The sequence below is a fragment of the Labrus mixtus genome, chromosome 8 (genome assembly GCF_963584025.1).
Source record: "Labrus mixtus chromosome 8, fLabMix1.1, whole genome shotgun sequence".
NCBI classification, from domain to species: domain Eukaryota; kingdom Metazoa; phylum Chordata; class Actinopteri; order Labriformes; family Labridae; genus Labrus; species Labrus mixtus.
Genome location: NC_083619.1, coordinates 15622708 through 15642577, shown reverse-complemented (window position 1 = coordinate 15642577; position 19870 = coordinate 15622708). Strand labels below are relative to the sequence as shown.

At 38.7% G+C, this 19870-nt stretch overlaps 1 protein-coding gene across 1 annotated transcript in view; it reads left to right on the top strand.

Annotated features, from left to right (window-relative positions):
- The first annotated feature begins 8170 nt into the window (after positions 1-8170).
- Positions 8171-19870, top strand: part of eif2b3 (eukaryotic translation initiation factor 2B, subunit 3 gamma) — a 32242-nt gene continuing 20542 nt past the window's right edge. Inside the window, exons 1-3 of the mRNA XM_061044656.1 lie at positions 8171-8457; positions 9561-9726; positions 12925-13082. Of these exons, the coding sequence (XP_060900639.1) occupies positions 9579-9726; positions 12925-13082 (306 nt within the window). The 5' untranslated portion in view covers positions 8171-8457; positions 9561-9578. The remainder of the gene's footprint in view (positions 8458-9560; positions 9727-12924; positions 13083-19870) is intronic.

Sequence of the window (19870 nt, the reverse complement as noted above, 5' to 3'; positions counted from 1 at the left end):
ACTGGCACAAGCAGAAAGAGGATGTCCCTAGAGGCCTACAACACAGTTATAAGCCCACATTTTTAATAGTATGACCTAAGGGCTTACCCATGATTTTATTTGTTCAGTGTTCAATAAAAAAATATTTATAGAACTAAAGGTTCCCTTAATTTACAGTGGGTGGATTGAGAAAGGAGGCGTCGTCAGCCTCTAATCCATTCAAATTGAATCCATTAAAATCCATTTGGATTAAAAAATCATTATAATTTCATTTAAAATCAATGTGTTAAATTTGTCTTAAACTAGCCCTAATGATGACCACAATCTCCATTTGAAACGTTATTCACACTTGAATGCTTAGAGCATATAAACAAATAACAACAGCCTTCTTCTATCTTCTCAGGTAGAGACTGTTCCACACAAACACAATGAAATATGTGTTCATGAGAAACTACCGGGAACCTTTTTGTTTCATTTCGCTTTTTAGACTTGACCACAAAGGAGAATTGTGTGTCCGTGTGTGAGAGAGAGCGTAACCACATGTGAACACATGATTGATGACACCCCCTCTGTTGAAAAAGGCTGAATATCAAGATGAGAAGAGAAACAACTATATTAGCGGTCAAGGCCAGGAAGCTGCTGTCACTCACGAAACCACAAAAGTGATTTTGAATCCCCCACATGAAGGAGTAGCCTCTGTCACAGTGTCTCCTAAAGGCTAATACCCAGTGGAGGGAGTCTTATTGTATCGTCCTGTGTGATGCCTATGATGTTCAAAGAAAAAAGTAATAAGACAGATATCGCAGCCAAAAAACAAAAGGACCAAAATACATGATGGTCATGAAGGATGATACATTGTACATCTTGTTCACCACCTTATTTGCCTCTATGAAGGTTTATTCTCTGGTGGGCCCACTGCCCAACAGAGCTGTAGTATTGCTTAATATGTAAATTATGTAACCTGAAACTTGTTTCCACCGCTAAGAGTTGTATAGGTTTTGTTTGATTGAGAAAAGCCACAGTTCAAAGATTTTTGGGTTTATACAAACAGGGATAACAGATAGCTAGCTAAATCTGGTACAAAGCATCTCTTCTCTTCTGAGACTAATGGTTTTTTTTGTACACTGTCCCTGATTCAAATAAACGGCTCATTAATTAATTCTGATTATGATGTCATAACCTACACATGCATAAAAGGCATGATGCCTTTTCTGAGCAATAGTAAAGTCATTGTTTTTGTCTTTTTATGTTTAGAGTACATGTCTTAGTTTTGTTGTTGTATTGGGCACAGCTCCTGCCTGAATTGAAGGCTATCACAGGTATCACAGGTAGACATTTCTTCATTTTTTTTAAGAGATCATTAGTTAAAAACAACGGTAAGGATAACAGTTCTAGGCTATACAATGTGTAACTTATATTTAAATGAAGTGATTTAGCTCTCCTTGTTTTTATATGGTTGGAAAATGTTGTCTTTGCATGAAGAGAAGAACTGCATCCTCAATCTCATACATCATCCTAGTCACTTTATTTTATATCTGATGATGCTATGACTTTAAGAACCAGCCTGTGCATCTATTCTTTTATTTTGTGCAATCTTTTTTATTTTCTCCTCCAGAGCAGAACATAACGTTTGATGGGCAGCTTTCTGTGTTCTACGCCTCCTGTCTTTCTACTCTCTGTATTATTAAAGTGTCACCCCAAACAGTCTGTGAATATTGCCGTATGGGAGTGAAATGAGCGTGGTGGGTTTACGGACGCCTCTAAAAGTGTCTTCGCTGCTGTCCAGCAGCTCAGATTTATCTCCTCTCCGATGTGAGGCTGCTCTACCTTCACTGAAACACAATACTCTCAACATCTGGAGCAGACGCGTACATCTGTGTGTGTGTGTGTGTGTGTGTGTGTGTGTGTGTGTGTGTGTGTGTGTGTGTTTGTGTGTGTCTATGTATGTGTTGTGTTCTAGCTTATGCTTGTGCTATATAACAGCATATTTTATAAGGAGCTAGAAGTCTTTTTAATCTTTTCTTTCCTCTGGGTCTCTGATATGACTACATATACATATAGTCTGCATTTAAAGGTAGCTCCTTGTCTCCAACCCCCTTATTCTGTGTTCTTGTTCACATTATACATTTGATTGCAAAGTGAGCTGAGGAAATCTAATGGATGTGGTGGGACTCTCCTATCTGCTTACTTCTATGCTTGTCAAACTACAGAATACATTATTTGCACTATCTCAGCTTACACTGCTAGCAATGTAGCATGCTGTCACTTTGTTATAAGGACTTAATGTTGACTACAACTGGAGTTGGAAGGAATGCCATCTATTTGAATTTCATCCACCAAAGTATAGGTTTCATATGCATTTTAGCCTGAGGATGATGATGATGTCATCAGAGGAAAAGTCAATCATATTTTGGGAACATGACTTTCTGCAACAAAAAAAATCATACCACCCAAGAGTTGTTGAGATGTTTCTAAACGAACACTCAAACTCCATTGTCCAACCAGAGACTGAGTGTTGTTGACATGCAGTTAGCATAGCCGTGTTCAGAATTTTAATCTACATCTGTATGTGACACAGTAGTTCACAATATGTGTTAGTTGTGCAACTTTTACCACGTAACTTAATGTGTCTTTTATAACAAAACTTTAGGGGTATAACTGAATGATTTTGTATTCAATAGAGACGATGCATTTTAACATATATAGAGAGTTTATAGCTATTTCTAACTTCCAACTCGTGTCCCCTTAGTTGGGCCATTGGGTTAACAGTGGATAAAATATACAACATTCAAATAAAAACCACTATAACACAGATATCTATAAAATGTTTGGTAGACATGGTGTGCTTTTTGTTACTGAATAGCTTCGCTGTTATTGTACTTGATTATAATTGTAACTTTTTTGGTTAGTTATATTTTTACATGCTGAATAACAAAACAGAAAAACCTGCTGCAGGTTGCTCAGCTTTGACTTAATACAAAGAAAAAACTGGAAAGATTTGTTTAGCTAGCAATAGCAGCACAATCCAATCCATTTTGAGTTTTTCTTTAATGTCTATACAGTATAACCACAGTAAACTGTAGAATGTTAATCATTCAATTATTCCGTTATTCATGAGTGCAATGTCTCAGTAGAGAGCAGGATGCCCACTGTGTTGTGGAATCTCCTACAGTACAGCTCGCGTTTTCTTCTTTGACAACTTTTATCTTATTCTAAAGATGAACTCATTTCATTTTATCTGTCCACTGCACCAAACTTCACCACCAACATTAGTCTCATTTTGCCCGAACCTATGGGAGCCAGAAGAATTTAAAATTCATATTTTTCTCTCTTTTGTTTGAGGAAAGGATGGGTGTTCCTTAGTTCACTGTCCGCTCTCTCTCTCTCTCTCTCTCTCTTGCACACAAACACACACACACAACCCCACACACAGGCATCCCTGACACGCACACACAGCAGAAGACAAGCACCTTAACCTCAAACCTCATGCTAGGTGCAGACAGGACCACACATACAGTCTCACACACAAAATGTTTGGAATGCTATAAACATTTATTTCAGTCAAAAAGAAGATTTTTATGTGTGTGTGTGTGTGTACATGGGTGTGTGTGTGAGCGTCTCTATGTGTGTGCCCGCTCTGTCTTTACTGAAGGAGTGGAGAGTTTAACTACACACGCAGGCCACCAGATAGTGAGAGATCAAACATGACCAAATATTTTGGGTGTTTTGTCCATAAACGGGACATGCTTGTTCATAAAAAGAGCTAAATTCATTGCTGAGTCATAGCTCACACATTCAATGCTTTAAAAGGAAAGAAGAGGCTTACCTTAAGCTGTCTTTAGTCAGAATAGAAGGTGGCAAATGCAATCAAGTGACGATAAGTTACCGTAATATCTATCTCTTTAAATGAATATGTTGTTTTTGGTTTTCTTAATCTAGATTCATGAATCTCTAGTAAGATTTATCCTGATAATTCTACTTAATTAGCACATTCAACAGCACATGAAATGCAATTGTTTCCATCAATGCAACAGATATGATTGAAATGAACAAAGCAGACTTGAGGATATTTAAGGTTATTCCTCCAAGTCTGACCTTTTAAAATTGTTATTTGAACACTGAATAACTGTGTGTGTGTGTGTGTGTGTGTGTGTGTGTGTGTGTGTGTGTGTGTGTGTGTGTGTGTGCACGTGTGCGTGTGTGTGTGTGTGTCAGCACGCGCTACTCGCATCCTACCAGGCGATATTCCGGTTTAAAGACTGTCCACTGGCTGGGAGGTCCATCGACCACACAGGGCAAACATGTACTCTCACACACACACACGTACAATTGCACACACACACACACACACGCACACACACACACACACACACACACACACACAGTGAACTCAGGGTAGTTGCTGTCAGAACTGTACAGTCAAACTATAATGGTATTATTTTCCTTACTTATATTTTCTGCCTTGTATCTTATGTTCTCTTTATTCCTCACATTGTCTGACTTCACAGCAAAGGCAGCTGAATACATCATTAAAGAACACCTTTGCATTCTGTGCACTTATGCAAAGAGGGTGAAACCCCTCCTTTTATTTATAGAAGAGACACAAACACACCCTAGTGTTATCTCATAACCACCTTTATAATACTTGTATTTAAAAAAAATAGGTTGATTGTTTCACAAAAGCCATCGCTCAGGTGTTTAAAGCTTTGTAAGCATTATACTGTAAACTGCAACATTCTGTCCGTAAGTTTTCATAATTCTTCAATGAGAAAGGATCATATGACTAACCACACTTGGCGAATATAATTAAGATAGGTACGATGAATAATGAGCTGTGAGACATGATTGAAGATACAGGAAGTAGATTTAAAAGACAGGTAAATCAGCACTCTAAAGTTAGGAAGTCAATAATACACACAGTCAGGGAGACACAGAAAAAAGTGTCAGTGCTTTGCGGTTGGGAATTGCCCAGCTTTTCCCTCCCTGGCTCTTCTAAACCCAGCCCAGATATTTCCTGGTTCTGACACCAGCTTGGCTACCAGATCAGTCCTGCATGTGGGGAGAGAAACAAGAGAAGAATCGCTCCAACTGTGCTCCGATGAAAAAGAATGACTTTCAAGGTCTGGTGACGCAAACTGGTGAACTTTTGGAAGAGAAATAAAAATTTATTTGTGAAAGTCCTTGGAAAACATACTTCATAACACAGTTGTTTGGGTCGATGACACCAAATGTTCTGCAGCTGGTTTGGAGAGGTGATGGTGCTAAAACACATATACAAGCAGATCAACTATTTTTCAAGTGTCTGTAAGGAATAAGTAAAGTATATATTGTTAGTCAGACATGCAGAGATCATTTGGGGCTCGTGTGTGTGTATTTGTGTGTGTGTTAATCTGAAATGGTTTTCCACAGCAGCGGTGAGGGCCCCACAGTGCACTGGCCCTGGAAGTGGCGCAAATACAAACCACAGTATAACCACAATATGCTTGTGTGTGTGTGTGTGCGTGTGTGTGTGTGTGTGTGTGTGTGTGTGTGTGTGTGTGTGTGTGTATGTGGGTGTTGCAGTGCCCACCTCTAAACTCAAAGCGAGTCTTCGCACACACATTCATGCATGCATGCACACACACCACACACACAAACACACTCTTGCCTTGGCTCCGCTCTCTCCCTGGGTGGTCCATGCTACGAATGTTTATGATCTAAACCTAGCTAATCCAACTGGCTTGTTTCAGTGAATTGAGAATGATTTACAAGAGGCAGGGACCAGCCGAGAAAGGAGGAGAAAATCAGAGGAAATCTCAGGGCTCTGTTTCAAGTCACTCTGCGACTCGACCTGCACACTTGTCTCTGCGTTTGGTCTCATGCCTGTCCCCATCTGGTCCTGTATCAGCGCTTCAGAGCTGTGTGAATTCTGTGTTTGTGTCTTTTTCATTTGCCCCCCCCCACACATCGCTTAGACAGATGTCTTTATTTGACAAATTAGCCGAGCTTTGGGGGCACGCTAGGTACAAAGGATCAGTGGATTTTCAATTGGCTGTGAAGACTCTTAAACTCGTTCTCAGCTTTGTTTTCCTCTTATTATCTAATTTCCCACAGAAAAGGGAGACGTGGAAGTATGATAAATGTCTGCTCCTGTCTATCACATGTGCACTTATTATCTTTTTGGAAATGGCAACCCACATGAAGAACAAGCTGAAGCAAAAGTGTCTTTCTTAGGAAAAGGGCATATGGCAGCTTTCTGCCATATTTTAAAGACACTTTCATCAACTTTTTTTTATTTCTCACTGACTTGTTTCCTTCTTGTCCCGTGTGCTTTCAGTGACAACCGTTAGCTGAGGCTCAGTTTAGTTATGTTGAATGTCTTGCACACACCAGCACTCTGTGATCAGGTAGTAATCTTTGGGTGTCAGAGGTTTGGTTCACTTTTATTGCTGCGTCTCTTTTTTGCCAGATGCCCTTTTTATGAAGAGTGGGATGCCACCTGCACATTGACAACACCTTGTAAAATTGAGCAGTAAAAAGGAGAAAAAGGAAAACCTAAAAGAGCAATTTCAACTTGAGGATGTTGCAAACTGAAATCTCTTAGAAATGTGTTTGAAATTTAGACATTTACTTTATTTGTTTGTCCATTTTAGTACTTATATAGATCATTCCATATTTATTTTTTACTTTTACTTTGCTGTTTACAATTTTAAAACACCATCAAGAATAACTTTGCAGACCAGCTGGTTTAAAAAGCCACACTGTTAAAGTCATATGGGAAATTATCTTCATTTCAGTATCTGTATTAAACATGTGGCTTGTATTCAGTTTTACATTAAATGAATGTGTCTCTTCCAAATTCAAGTTTATGGCGATAGACAAACTGCTTTACAAAACTTTAAAAAAAAATGTATTTATTATAGTCAAGATTTACACGATTAGTTGTATAAAAGCCATCTTATCTTAAGATTTGCCCTGGAGCAGTGGCATAGGCAGGAATAACATTTTGGGAGGGGCATCTTTTCACATATAAAATAACTTTATATGCAACTTCCTCCATAACAACACACATACAGGATCACAGTGACATGGCTGGGAGTCAAACCTGTCAAACCTCAAACCTGTTGCATTCAGAAAAAGTATCCATCTGTTGTATGTAACATTTTCCTATGATCATTTTGTTGACTTGCCTCATCACCATTCAGATTGAGTGACTAAGAGTGACTTAACTCATGACAGAAATGATCAACATGGGAAGGAAAGGTGAAGCTTTTCCACATTTTGTAACATCTCATAAGAAATCCCTATTCTGCTTATGTTGGTCCAAATCACTGCCTCCATGACTGCATCTTCTTTTTTCTTCTTCTCTTTCCCCAGCTGTTTCCCCTCCTCTTCAGATCTGTTTTAGCACCTTTTCTCTCTTCTCCTCATTACTTAATGACCTCTTCTTCCAGGAGCCTGTCTATCTTACCTATTTTCACTTCCTCTCACTTCTTCCTCCAACATGTTATCCCCCAGCTTATACTCCTCCATTGTTATCGTAGTTATTTCATTATTCTGGCATTTAGGCAACAACAGACAACCTTGTTTTTTCTCTTTCTCTCTTTTTTTCCCCTCTCCTCTTCTTCCCTCCTTTCTCTCGCTCTTCTGGTTTAGAGCAAACAGCAACGAGCAGTGAAGCTCATCTCCTGGCCAGAGCAAACAAAACCAAAGCCACATTCCCCAAGCTCAATTTGCTGTTACGTCTCAGCTCTGTGAATTGGGAGTTTTCATGCTTGAAGTCTGGACTGGAGGAGTAGCTGGGTGGCTGCTGGCTGCTAATAGGCTCACACCACTTTGTGTAAGTGTGTGTGTGTGTGTGTGTGTGTGTGTGTGTGTGTGTGTGTGTGTGTGTGTGTGTGTGTGTGTGTGTGTGTAACCCCTTGGAATTTCTTATACAATCAAAAGGTAATAATTATGTTATAACATTATTAGTAGAAAAAAAAACTAATTTGACTAAATTACTTACCGTACTTGTCCTACGTTCTTTTTTACATTAAATCATTAACAATATAATTAAATATGCATTTTGTGTTTTAAGATACCTCCCAGTGGAAAGAAAGAAGAATTACACAAAGGTGTTCAGTTCCCGTACAGATTTAGTTGGATAATTGTTGTTTCTTTTTTTTTTCTCATCTTCTCTCCGTAGGAACCAATTGATGGAGGAAGTAGATTTCTACACGGACGTATTTCACTGTAGGCCAGCAAGTGTCATCATACGATGCTAGTTATTAGCTCGTTTAACACAAACTTCATTAACACTTTAAAACAAGTTATTTCACGTCTGATACCACCGCTTATCTGAGAAGGTTTGGACGCATCCGGCAGCTTGTGAGCAGTTTTTGAAATAGCGGTATCGTTTCCTGCTCAGTGCTAATAGTTAGCCAGGTGCTAACAACAGTACATGTGTATCGTCTCTGTCATCTGAAGTGGCCTCAGATCAACAAGGAGAACTGACAGGTACATTCAACTCGTATATTTCGACTATTAAGCGTGACAGCATGACAATATTACCTTCGTTTCAGTAACGTGTTGTGTATTTAGTAGACAGCGAGCCTTGCTCACATCAGGTATATTTAACATTACCTGAGAGAAACCAAAGGAGCTGTGATAATCTGACCTGTTTTATTTAAACTACAAAGTAATGATGAAGGCCTGTGTGCCATATTCACACAAATGGTCCTGTTTAAACTCAAATATAACAAAGAGTACGGAGACCTGCTCTTTTGGTGAAGTGTCTTGAGATAAAATTTGTTGTGAATTGTCAAATAAGTAAATATATATATATATATATATATATATACAAATAAATATTAATTGATTGGTTGATGTGAGTCTGTTCGTCCTACCTGCTCAATGCAGTATGTACAGTATGCACTGTGTGTTAAAATGGGTTAAAGGACCACTTTTTTTTTTCTTTTTTTTATTTATTTATTGCACAAAAAAAAACATAAACATAATAGATCAATGGAAAAACAGACAGTACATAACGATTAGTTAATTAACAAGCTATACATTTTGAAAGAAATGTGCTGGAGGAGCCAAATAAACCCAGAGGGGCCCTCCTAAAGAGAAACATGTAACACACAGACATATTATTAATGTAGTCCAAGCAAAAACAATAAAGCTAACAAGAACACATACTCAAGAAGGTGTAAAAGAAAGCAAAACAAGAAAGAAACAAATTAAAGAAGAGGGGGGAAAAGGAAAATAAGCTCCTTATGGCAGAGAAAGACCACTTGCTTTTTTAGAAAAGGGGAACACACTTAGATTAACTCATCTAAGTGGCAAACTTAAGAAGTGTATGACTAATATGTGTATAAAATGTGCTAATTGTCTTCCATGTTACTGTCGAGGAAATGATTGCACCAATTAAAAGAGGTTGATACTCAAAGTTCAAACTAGTATTGGTCCTTTTTTTGTTTGAAAAAAAAAAACCATGTCAAATGTCATTTATATTCACCTACAGCATGTACACATAAGCATGTGTTAATCAGTGCTGTGGTATGTTTGTTCATATGAATGTAACTGTCTGTTTATCCTTCTGTTTTCCTTTCTCTTAGCCATCCCCGTGAGACATCATGGAGCTCCAGGCTGTGTTAATGGCAGCTGGTGGAGGTTCTCGTATGACTGATCTGACATACAACACCCCCAAGCCAATGCTGCCTGTTGGTAACAAGCCCCTCATGTGGTACCCACTGAACCTGCTGGAGAGGGTGGGCTTTGAAGGTGAAATCTCAAACTTTTCATTGACGTTATTATTATGCTATTATGAAATGCTATACCACTATTACTGCTACACCTGCCTCAATAACTTCTACCACCACCACTGGCTTCATTTTCTGAGAACTACAATTCTTTATTATAATCTACATTAAAGGTCATACTTTGTTACCATCATTTCTGGACCATCTAAACATGCCCATTATAGCTGAAGAATGTAATTATTTGGCCCAAATTTAGCAGATGTTATGAAGTTTGCACAAAATCAAAGCTACTGTAAAACTGAAATGATACACGAGACACAAGATCATTTTTGAAGTCCTATAGGATATTGAAGTCCAATGAAACTTCACCCAGTCAGCAAGAATTTTAGGACAGCATACACGTTTCATTGAAGCGATGATAACACAAGTGTCCAAAGGAAAACCATTAACGGGTATACTAGTTTCAGCTAGCATTACATTTCTAGTAAAGCGATGCAAAAAAACAACAACTTGTGAATCTGGTTCTGTAGAATAGGTGTGGGTCATCTTAAGGTAAATGTCCATATCTCTGAAATCACCAAAAAATAATGTTGTAACTTCTCTATTAATGTTTACTTGAGCTTTTTAAACAAGAAACTGTTTAATCCTGACCTAGAATATTGTGAAAGAAATCATGTAACAGTTTCATACTGAAAATGTGTTGCAGCTTTTAAGTACATACAACATATATGTAGCAGGTGGTTCCAAATACAGTCTAATTCTTCCTCCCTCAGGCTCTTTATTTTTCAATATTATTGAATGTATGCAGATTTTTATTTTTTCAGATGATTTGCAAGATAAAAGTCAGCCTCTTCTCATCATGTTATATTTCCTTGAATGAGCTTTACTGTCATTGAGTTTGGTGATATTGGCCTCATGGGAGTTGTAAGCTCTCTTCCATGCTGTGTGTCAGTGTTAGGGGTGGAAAGTGTTACAGGGGAGCTCTGGCATTCTTGGTTGGTTTCCACATAAAATATATAGAAGCAAAAATCATAGCCTTCTCTTGGAGTGTAACTTTATGTGGCCCACGTGGAAGATCTGGAGCTAAAAAGTGTGCTAACTTCATCATGATAACGTTTATGCGGATAGCAGATGATCTCAAACCCAAGCGCTTTACTGGTTTTTTATTCTAAACATCCCTATTGTATAGTAATACTTAAATTAAGAAAGAATGTGTCACATTTTTCCATCCCTATGATGATACATGACACAATGGAAGAGAAGAATGTCCAAAGAACATTAAAACATGTAAATAAGTTTTAATGTTCTTTGGACATTGGACATGAGGTGCGGCTGTGGCTAAGTTGGTAGAGTCGGTTATCTCACCCGGAAGGTCGGGGGTCCGATCCCCTGCTCTTGCAGCCACATGTCCGATGTGCCCTTGGGCAAGACATTTAACCACAAGTTGCTCCCGCTGCTTCAGCGGCGAAGTGCATGAATGGGATACAGTGTTTCCCCTAGGTTTACAGGGTCGGGGGGGGGGGTGGCGACACGACGACACAAACGCTCGAAGGAATCTTGGTGTTCATGCGTTACTTTTAATGACAGCTGTCCTTTTCTATCGGAAAGGTGTCCTTAAATGACTTCTTTCCCTGATTTCCGACTCTATCCACTATCCTATCCCTACAATAAAGGCACAAAAAGCCTTACTTGACCTTCAGGGGAAACACTGGGATAAGTTACTTCTGATGGTCACTTGTAACCTCTACCATCAGTGTGTGAATAGATAGGTGTGTCCTGTAGCGTAAAGGCCCTTTGAGTAGTCTGAAGATGAGAAAAATCGCTATACAAGCTCAAGTCCATTGACCATTTACTGCAATGTTTATATTTGGTGTGACTTACGAATAAGTTGTGTTGCATATTCATGTTGGCTTTTGAAACCAAAGAACAGCCAAGCGACTACCAGCTGTAGTTCTACCGACAAGTACTTATCTGTTGTGATGGATAAATAGCAAAATAAAATGTTGGAGGTCCCCTTTCCTGTTCCTGCCTTTACTAATGTCATGCATCTTCTTTGACACTGTTGAACAACAAAGTCCATATTTTAATACTTTAAGACTTTTTCTGACTCAGTTTTAGTCACGATGTTACCCAGAAAACAGGCAAATACACAACCATGTTGCCTAAGCGACATCGTGTTGCTCCTTTCACTGCCTAAAATGCTCCGAGTTTACAACTGTGTTTCTTTTTCCAGTCGTATTTCGCCCAGCTTGTCATCACATCATCAGCCATTGTCAGGTGTGCATTTCCTGTCTGGATTTACAGTCTAGGTTTTTGCCTCTCATGCTGCAGCTTGCAGTCGGTCCAGAAACTCTGGGCTTATAAAGGGATTTGTTGCAGTGTGCTGTTCTTGCCAGTTAACAGAGCTTTTTGTTATAAAAGCCTTCTGGTCCTCGCTAGCTTAAATAAAACTAGCTAGACATAATCATCCTGTGTGGCCAGCAGTTTACTGTGTGCAGCCAGCTAGCCAAAGCCCTGCAATTTGGTTTTACTGGGCTGACACAGCTAGAGTGAACAAATGCCCTGTAGAAAAAAAAAACATTTTATGTAGACAAGGCTAATTAAAGTAGAGGGACTCTGCAATGTTTCTACATTCATAAAATGGTCTTGTAATGTTATTACCAACTTTATAAAAAGCAGCGCAGTGGTCCCAACCTGATTAAAGAGATTCAAGTTGAGGGATCAAGCTTTGTTATATGGACATCTTCGGAGTGCCTTTCGGAACTCAGCGTGTTTCTTCTGTGCAGAAAATGATATTTACTCTATGTTAGCAGACAGTAATACACATTTAGATTCAATGAATGTGTTCTGTTGACTTCTCTCATTCATGAGAGGAAAAGTTATTATTTTTAGAACTTTTTGTTGTTGTGAAAACAGACGTCGGAAACTTTAAGAAATGTCTCAACTTTCCTAAATATTTGTCTTTCTATTAGACAAACAAAAGGATGCGGAGATTTGAGTTTGGTTCGCAATGTAATGTTTTTGTTGCTTCAGAAGGTGTGCTGATTGATGTGACTTTCAGTTGAGGAATAATGCTTTAAAAAGCCATCACACATAGAGTAGCTCGATTACAAAACAAGGAAATTATTCTCCGTTAAGGACTTAAAAACTATATTGACCCTTTACTGCTGTCTACTGTAAATTATATCTAATATCTGTGTTCTGTGAACTGTGTTTTCAGAGGTGATAGTGATCACCACTAAAGAGGTCCAGAAGATGATGACCACAGACCCTAAAATGAAGTTGGATGTGAAGATGAAACTGGACGTGGTGTGTATCCAGGAGGACGGAGACATGGGGACAGCAGACGCTCTCAGACACATTCATCAGAAGATCAAGGTGTGTGTGTGTTTAATCTCTGTAGACTCAAGGTGGGATTAATCTTAAACTGGTTTGTGGTATAGCTAATAATGTGCCAGTCAAATATAAGTTTTCTACAACAGAGCATCAATTGCAAATACATTTAGAAATAAACAGTTAAATTGAGTTTAGAAACTGGAACACAAATGAATTGTTCACTTCTCATCACTGTCATTTGAATACAGTCAGAATTATTTTCTTGGAATAAAACTCACTTCATTACAACTGACTGGAAACTTTTCATACAAACAGATCAGAATATATTCTCATATGTTCCGCGTGTTTTTTTCAGATAACTAGTAAATAATACAAAAACAGAAAACTCAAATTGAATCAGTTACATACACACTTTTAGCCACAAGCCAACAAATAAAGTCTCATCCTTATTGGCTGGTTGTATTTTATACTGCTGAATTCACCTGGGCAAATTTAAGCAAGCTTTGTTACCTGCAAAGGCACATAAAACCTGTGAAGCCAGTCTACTGACAATTCTTTACATGTTTTTGCTATTCACCCATTGTGTGAGTGCAGGTCACTCTGACCGGCCATGTTGTTTTCTGTTTGTGGTGTTTCAAAGCTCTAACAGAAACCAGACTGTTGCTAATAAATTGACAGTTTGCAGGTTCTCCGAAATGTTGTAGTGTTCCAGAGTTGTTATTTAATAACGACCTTAATGAGATCAAGATAAAATAGTTCAGTTTTAATAAAGGATGCTGCATAATTGAGCATTGCTCAACAATTTATTATACATTATAAAATACCAATAGATTTTCTGTTTTGAATAAGAGGGCTGTGTTCCTGTTTAATTCTTTAGTAGAAAAACATGCTGTGAGGTTGGAGTAGAGTATCAAAAGGACAAAGACTGAGGGGGATGTCAAGGCGGGCGTTGTGTGTAATGATGGGTGACCACTGATCCATGCCTCTCCCTCCCATGAATGGTCAAGGCTACTGAAGTGCCTCATTTCACCTTTTTAAAATACACACAAACACATTCAGGTGCTCACATTAACACAAACTTCCATGTTATACATGACCCCAAAGCCCAATTTTACAGACCCCCTCGCTGATCCCTCCACCCCTCCCTTCATCCTGTTCTGTCTAAACACATGAGGTCATGGTTAGGACTCAAACTCCCCGTGCTGCCAGTTCACCCACTGCACCATTTATTCTCATCCTGCACATCTGTGCAACATTTGTTTGGGTATGTAGGGGTATATGTCGTCCCTCTGTATATGCCATGGCTCTGACTGACCCCCTGAGACCACGAAGACATGTTTGTATAAGGTTTTGTGTAATTTAGGGCTGTTGATGTATTCCACAAACTATTGCTCATGTTTAATGTTGGATTATCAATGATTGCAGAGGGTTTCTTCAGGTTGAGAGTTTCATACTTTAATTATAATTACTGCCCAATCTTTGGTTTCTCTGCAGTTTAGAGGAGTGCAGAGAAATATTGATAGATTTGTATGACCATTTAAATTCTCTTTGATTCTGAGTACATTTTAAAAAATACTAAAGAACAGACGATACACCAGTTTTGTACAAGGCCAAGAAAATAGTGGAGGAGTTTTTATTTGAATATGTTAATTTAACTGCAGAGGTTTCAAACATGTCCTGCATGTTTACTTCAATATCATTTAACATCAACTAGTTCAAAGTTGTATTTTGAATTATATGACCATCCAAAGAGCAACAAAATAAATCAGACAATTCCCAAGGAAATACACTCCCAATATTCTCAGTTTAAATTGTGCTTCTAGAGAAGTCTCTCTTTAGAGTGCGCCACATCAAACGCACATTTTGAAGACATAAGTGTCCTGCCACTGCAGCTCGTAACATTCTTCACTGTAAATCCTGCCAGCGTTGCTTTTCAAAGCAGTTTTTATCAGAGACTCTAAATGCAGAATTAGTTTTGACAAGTGAGTTAAATGTTTTCTTTTCCGTTATTTGAATCAGTCTTTGCACGATTCTTCTTATTCTCTCTGCCCGAGATTTTTTTTTTTTTTTTCAAAAGATGCATAGTAAAACCACACACACACACACACACACACACACACACACACACACACACACACACACACACACTTCAACAGGACTAGCTGCATCATGCTCCCATTGAGAATAGTCTGGTCCCTAATCCTTTGAGCAGCCAGCTAGATTAGAAGCATTGAGTTACACACATTCACCCACTGGAGGGTGATGAGTGAAGAACTGTAACCGTGGCCTGCCAAGTCCCAGCACAGAGATCACTCAAACTGTCAAATTGATGCATGAGTACAGTATAGACACACACACTCACTCACTCATCCCTTTACACAAACACACTCCCAGGATGGGATTTGGTGTAACCATCAAACAAAATACTTACAGGAATCACTGTGCACTCTGTGTGAGCAGAGAGGGTCAATCCTCCTGATTATTGAAAGGAGAGATTACAAGCAGCATATTTTATTTTGTTCGCTCTTCAAACAAGAGAAGTTACACAAACGTGGAGGGATATGAGTGATTGTTGCTCAGGTCTTTCACAATGAGCCAAACTAGTGAAAGGACTTCTTAGCATGCACTTTTTGCTTTGTTTGCGTTAAGCCTCTTTGACGTTTTTATTATCATACAGGCTTCACCACCTGAGTGTATGCAGGCTTAAGGAAATACATATATACATTGGAGTTGCTGATTCACCAGGTTTACCTTTTGTCTACATTTGTTAGTCTGCTGGTAAGACTCGGGACAAAAGGTGAAGAGAGAGAGAAGAATGAAAGATGGAGCCGAGCCCCGTCTTTCCCCGCTTAAGCCCCCTCCATTTTCTCCCTATTCATGTGCAATGCAACACTTTTCATTTTTATATTATGAAGAACTTAATAACAATACCATTTGTGTGCTTTATGGTGAATTATAAATGGTAGTCTTTTTCTAACAGTCATATCTCAATCAGTCATATCTCTTATTTTGTTTTTAAAGGTTTATTGTCGGGCTTTTTTTGTGCCTTTATTTAGAGATAGGACAGAGTCAGAATTCGGGGGGAGAGAGAGAGTGGGTAATGACATGCGGGAAAGGAGCCACATGTCAGATTTGAACCCGGGCCGCGCCCTTGGAGGACCGTAACCTCTGTATATGGGTCTCGTGCACTTAGCACTAAGCTACCTAGTCATATACTGTATTTTCAAACAAGCAACTTTAAAGGTGGGGATAAAACGTTTCCTTATCAAGGAGTAAAGCTGTTTTATAACAAGCCAATCAAACTTAAAAATGATCTGATATGGTTAAAATGCATTTGTTTGGAATCTGCTAGAGACATGAAAAACCAATATGTATCAGATCCATTGGTACAGCATGGTAAAACTGACTCACATTAATACTCGATACCAGTTCCCATTCAAATATAAACCATCAGATCATTTTTCCCCTTGTCTAAGCAGTTTTGAGCTTGATGGGCATTAAACAAATGACTAAGAAGAGATTGGACTTAATGAGGAAGCAATTTGTCATGGATTTCTACATGTGTTAGTAGAGAGACAATATTACTATTTGGAGTCTATTTTACAATATTATTATAAAATATGAACTCTGACAAATAATATTAAAGATTACAGAATGCACTCTTAAATACTCTTTAACCATAAATGGTGAGACAACAGACCTGGAGCATTATTTGATTATAATGAACAACCGTCATCAGGCGAGCTTAAAACAAAAAAGCCACCATCACCATGTATTCAAAGAAAGTGGAACTGGATTGTGTAAGCAGTAGTTCTGTCAGCCACCCCAGTGTGTGGCTGTGTGTGTGGTCCTGACCTGTCCAGAGATTCTGGCTGTTGAAAGGCTAAAGTGTCTCTGTCTCTCCAGCTGACTCCACTCTGCTGTCGCCCGTCTGTGTGTGTGACTGTGTGTGTGGTTTGTGCAGACGCTAAATTTTGCCTGTGTGTGTGTGTGTGTGTCAGAGGGAGGAGAGAGTTGAAAGGTCTTAGAGTCTCAGTGTCAGTAGATCTCCTGCAGACAACTCCAGCTCTGCCGTGGCAGCTTCCCGTCGCCAGGTCCAGACCAGGTTATGTTGGGAGTTACCTCGAGGTCAACTACATAATCCCTGACCCCGACGGATACCAGCACTCTCTACACACACACACAAAGAAAACTTTACTGAGCTCTTCAACATTAAACAAAAGTTCCCATTAATCACCAAGTACTTTACCGCCTTCTTAGACCTTTCCCCGACAAAGGACTTACATTATCGAACAGGATTAGTCAGATTTATTCCCGTCGTCGACTGATCTTCTAATTTATTGTTGTTGGTTTTTTCTTCTCATTGATCATAATTCTCATTTGCAACATAAAAGATTAACCACATCCTTAAACTATCTGTCTTCTAGACGTGGATTAACATTTACTGTATGATAGGGCTCGATCCATCCTTCCATCTATCTCACTCATTAAGTCTACATTATGGTGACCTTATAACCATACTAAACATGCCCATTTACAATACAGAAGGCACACACACATTGACGGCCCAGTGTGTGCAGATTAAACCACCACAGCAGCCACAATCTACACATCTGTCAGGCACTGACAAACAAACAACGATTTTTACTTTTTCCTTACCATCTGAAGATTTACTGTACTCTCCAGATCATCCAAAAACGGGTCTCCATCATTCAAAGTATGGGGTAAAAGATTGCAGTAAAAGATTTAATACAAACACATTATACATCCACACAGATCCACGGAAATGCAAATAAAAATCAGCGAGAGAGACAGAGAGATAGAGTTTAGTCCAGGGTTGCCTTCCTTCAACCCTTTTCACTTCAGTCTACATCCATCTTTGCTTTTTCTGAATTTCCTTAACTTTTGAGAGTGTTTGTTAATTCTTTCCTTTTAAAGTTTTCATGCTATATTTATACCCCCTTCACCCTCCTCTTCCATTCTCTTCTTCCTCTCCTTAAAAGACAGAGTAAAGATGTTGCTGTCATTTAGGCAGCCGGTGCTAATGGTGGGATTAGTGCCCTTGCTGACAGCCTTGATCACTGGACAGACAGATGGATACCGCACACACATAGACACACACAAATGTGGATGTACTCGCATATAAACACACATACACACATGCAGACATGTAACATCAGCACAGGCTAGTTAAAATAACTGATGTAGGCTTTGTGCTCCCTGTTGTTGGAGTAAGTGTAAGTGATACTTCAATGGAATTCACAGGCTGTGTATTGTTATTCACTTTAAAGGTTTGTATATTATTACATAGCTGAGATGCTGAAAATAGTTCAATTTTAGGATGCTTTCACACCTGGATCGTTTGGAGAACTTGATCAGAATCAGGACGTGTTTCCCCCTTTGGCCCTTGTTGATTGTACATACAGTATGTGAACACTGCAATTGCACTCCGATGTGTAACAAAGCAAGTGAGCCGAGATTGCCCATATGATGTGGTCTCAGCTCACTTCCAATCGAAACCCTGTAGGTGTTTGTTTGCAGTGAGATAGCAATCAACGCAGCAACAAGAAAAAAATAACTGGCTGACTCGGTAGTAAAGTAGTAGTAAGCTGTAGTGATGGTATAAGTTGCTAGCAGTAGTAGTAGTAGAAGGCTCGTAGATAGATAGTAATAGAGATTAAAACAGCTAGGCAGTTTAATTACAACAGTTTAGCATTAAAAAAAAAACATCCAATTAGCAATAAGCTAACATTACTCACCTTCTCCATCCAATTCTACAACAGCAGAACATCCCAAGTCTCAACAACATCTACTGGTTCAGCAACTGGTTTGGTTCCCAAGTATCTCCTTTTTTTTTGCTAAGCTGGTCTTGTACCTTTACATATCGCTGTCACAGTTTCTTGGCCTGATGCTTACAAGTCCTGGAGAGGATGAAGATTTTATATACAGATATCAAACACAGGTTTGCTGTTTCCTCCCACATCATGATAAGATTTTGTGTTTCTCTTGACTTCTGTCCAGAACTTATTCAATAGGTGAGTTTGTATTTGTATGTCATAATGAAAGACATCTCTACAATTAAGGGAAATTATTTGGTATAAAGAGTTATTATTTTATTTACCGTTTGTGGTTGTCATGCAATATTTAAGAGAGTACAAGTACAAAAAATAAATATTTGCAGCTGTTCTACAAATTAAGCTAAATATGGGTTGTTCAATTTATGTTCTTGTTTGATGCCTTTATTTCTATGAAGTTCTCTTCAGCTAGACGGCCGACAGCTGTTAAACATCTAAAAACGTCCTTTATGCTTGTTTTTCTGATACTTCTGTAACCTGTGTTTGACTCTTAACTCTTCAGTATTGTCACTATTTTCATTTTAAAATATATTTTTTGGTCCATTTGCCTGAAGAGAGACAGGAAATGTTGGGAGCATCATGTGAGACATGCAGCAAAGGGCTGAGGTCAGATTCAAACCAACGGCCGCTGCACTGATGACCACTGCCTCTGTAAATGTCATAAACGCTTGGCTATCGGCGCTCCACACTATTTTGAGTTTAACATTTTGTTTCCACTCAGTTATAATCTTACTCTACCTGTAGCCATATATATATATAAGGAAACTCTCATTCTAACATTTTAGAATAAAGCTTACTGATCACCTGAAGAGAAACAGACACATTCTTAAACAAAACAAGAATAAACCAAGAAGGTTTCATTTCTTCCTGTCATCATTTTATCTATTGTTTGGCTTATATACATATGATGCTAAAGTTGGAATATCTCAGTATTGACCAAGAACAGTCCTTCCTTCACTTTCCATCCTTCATATG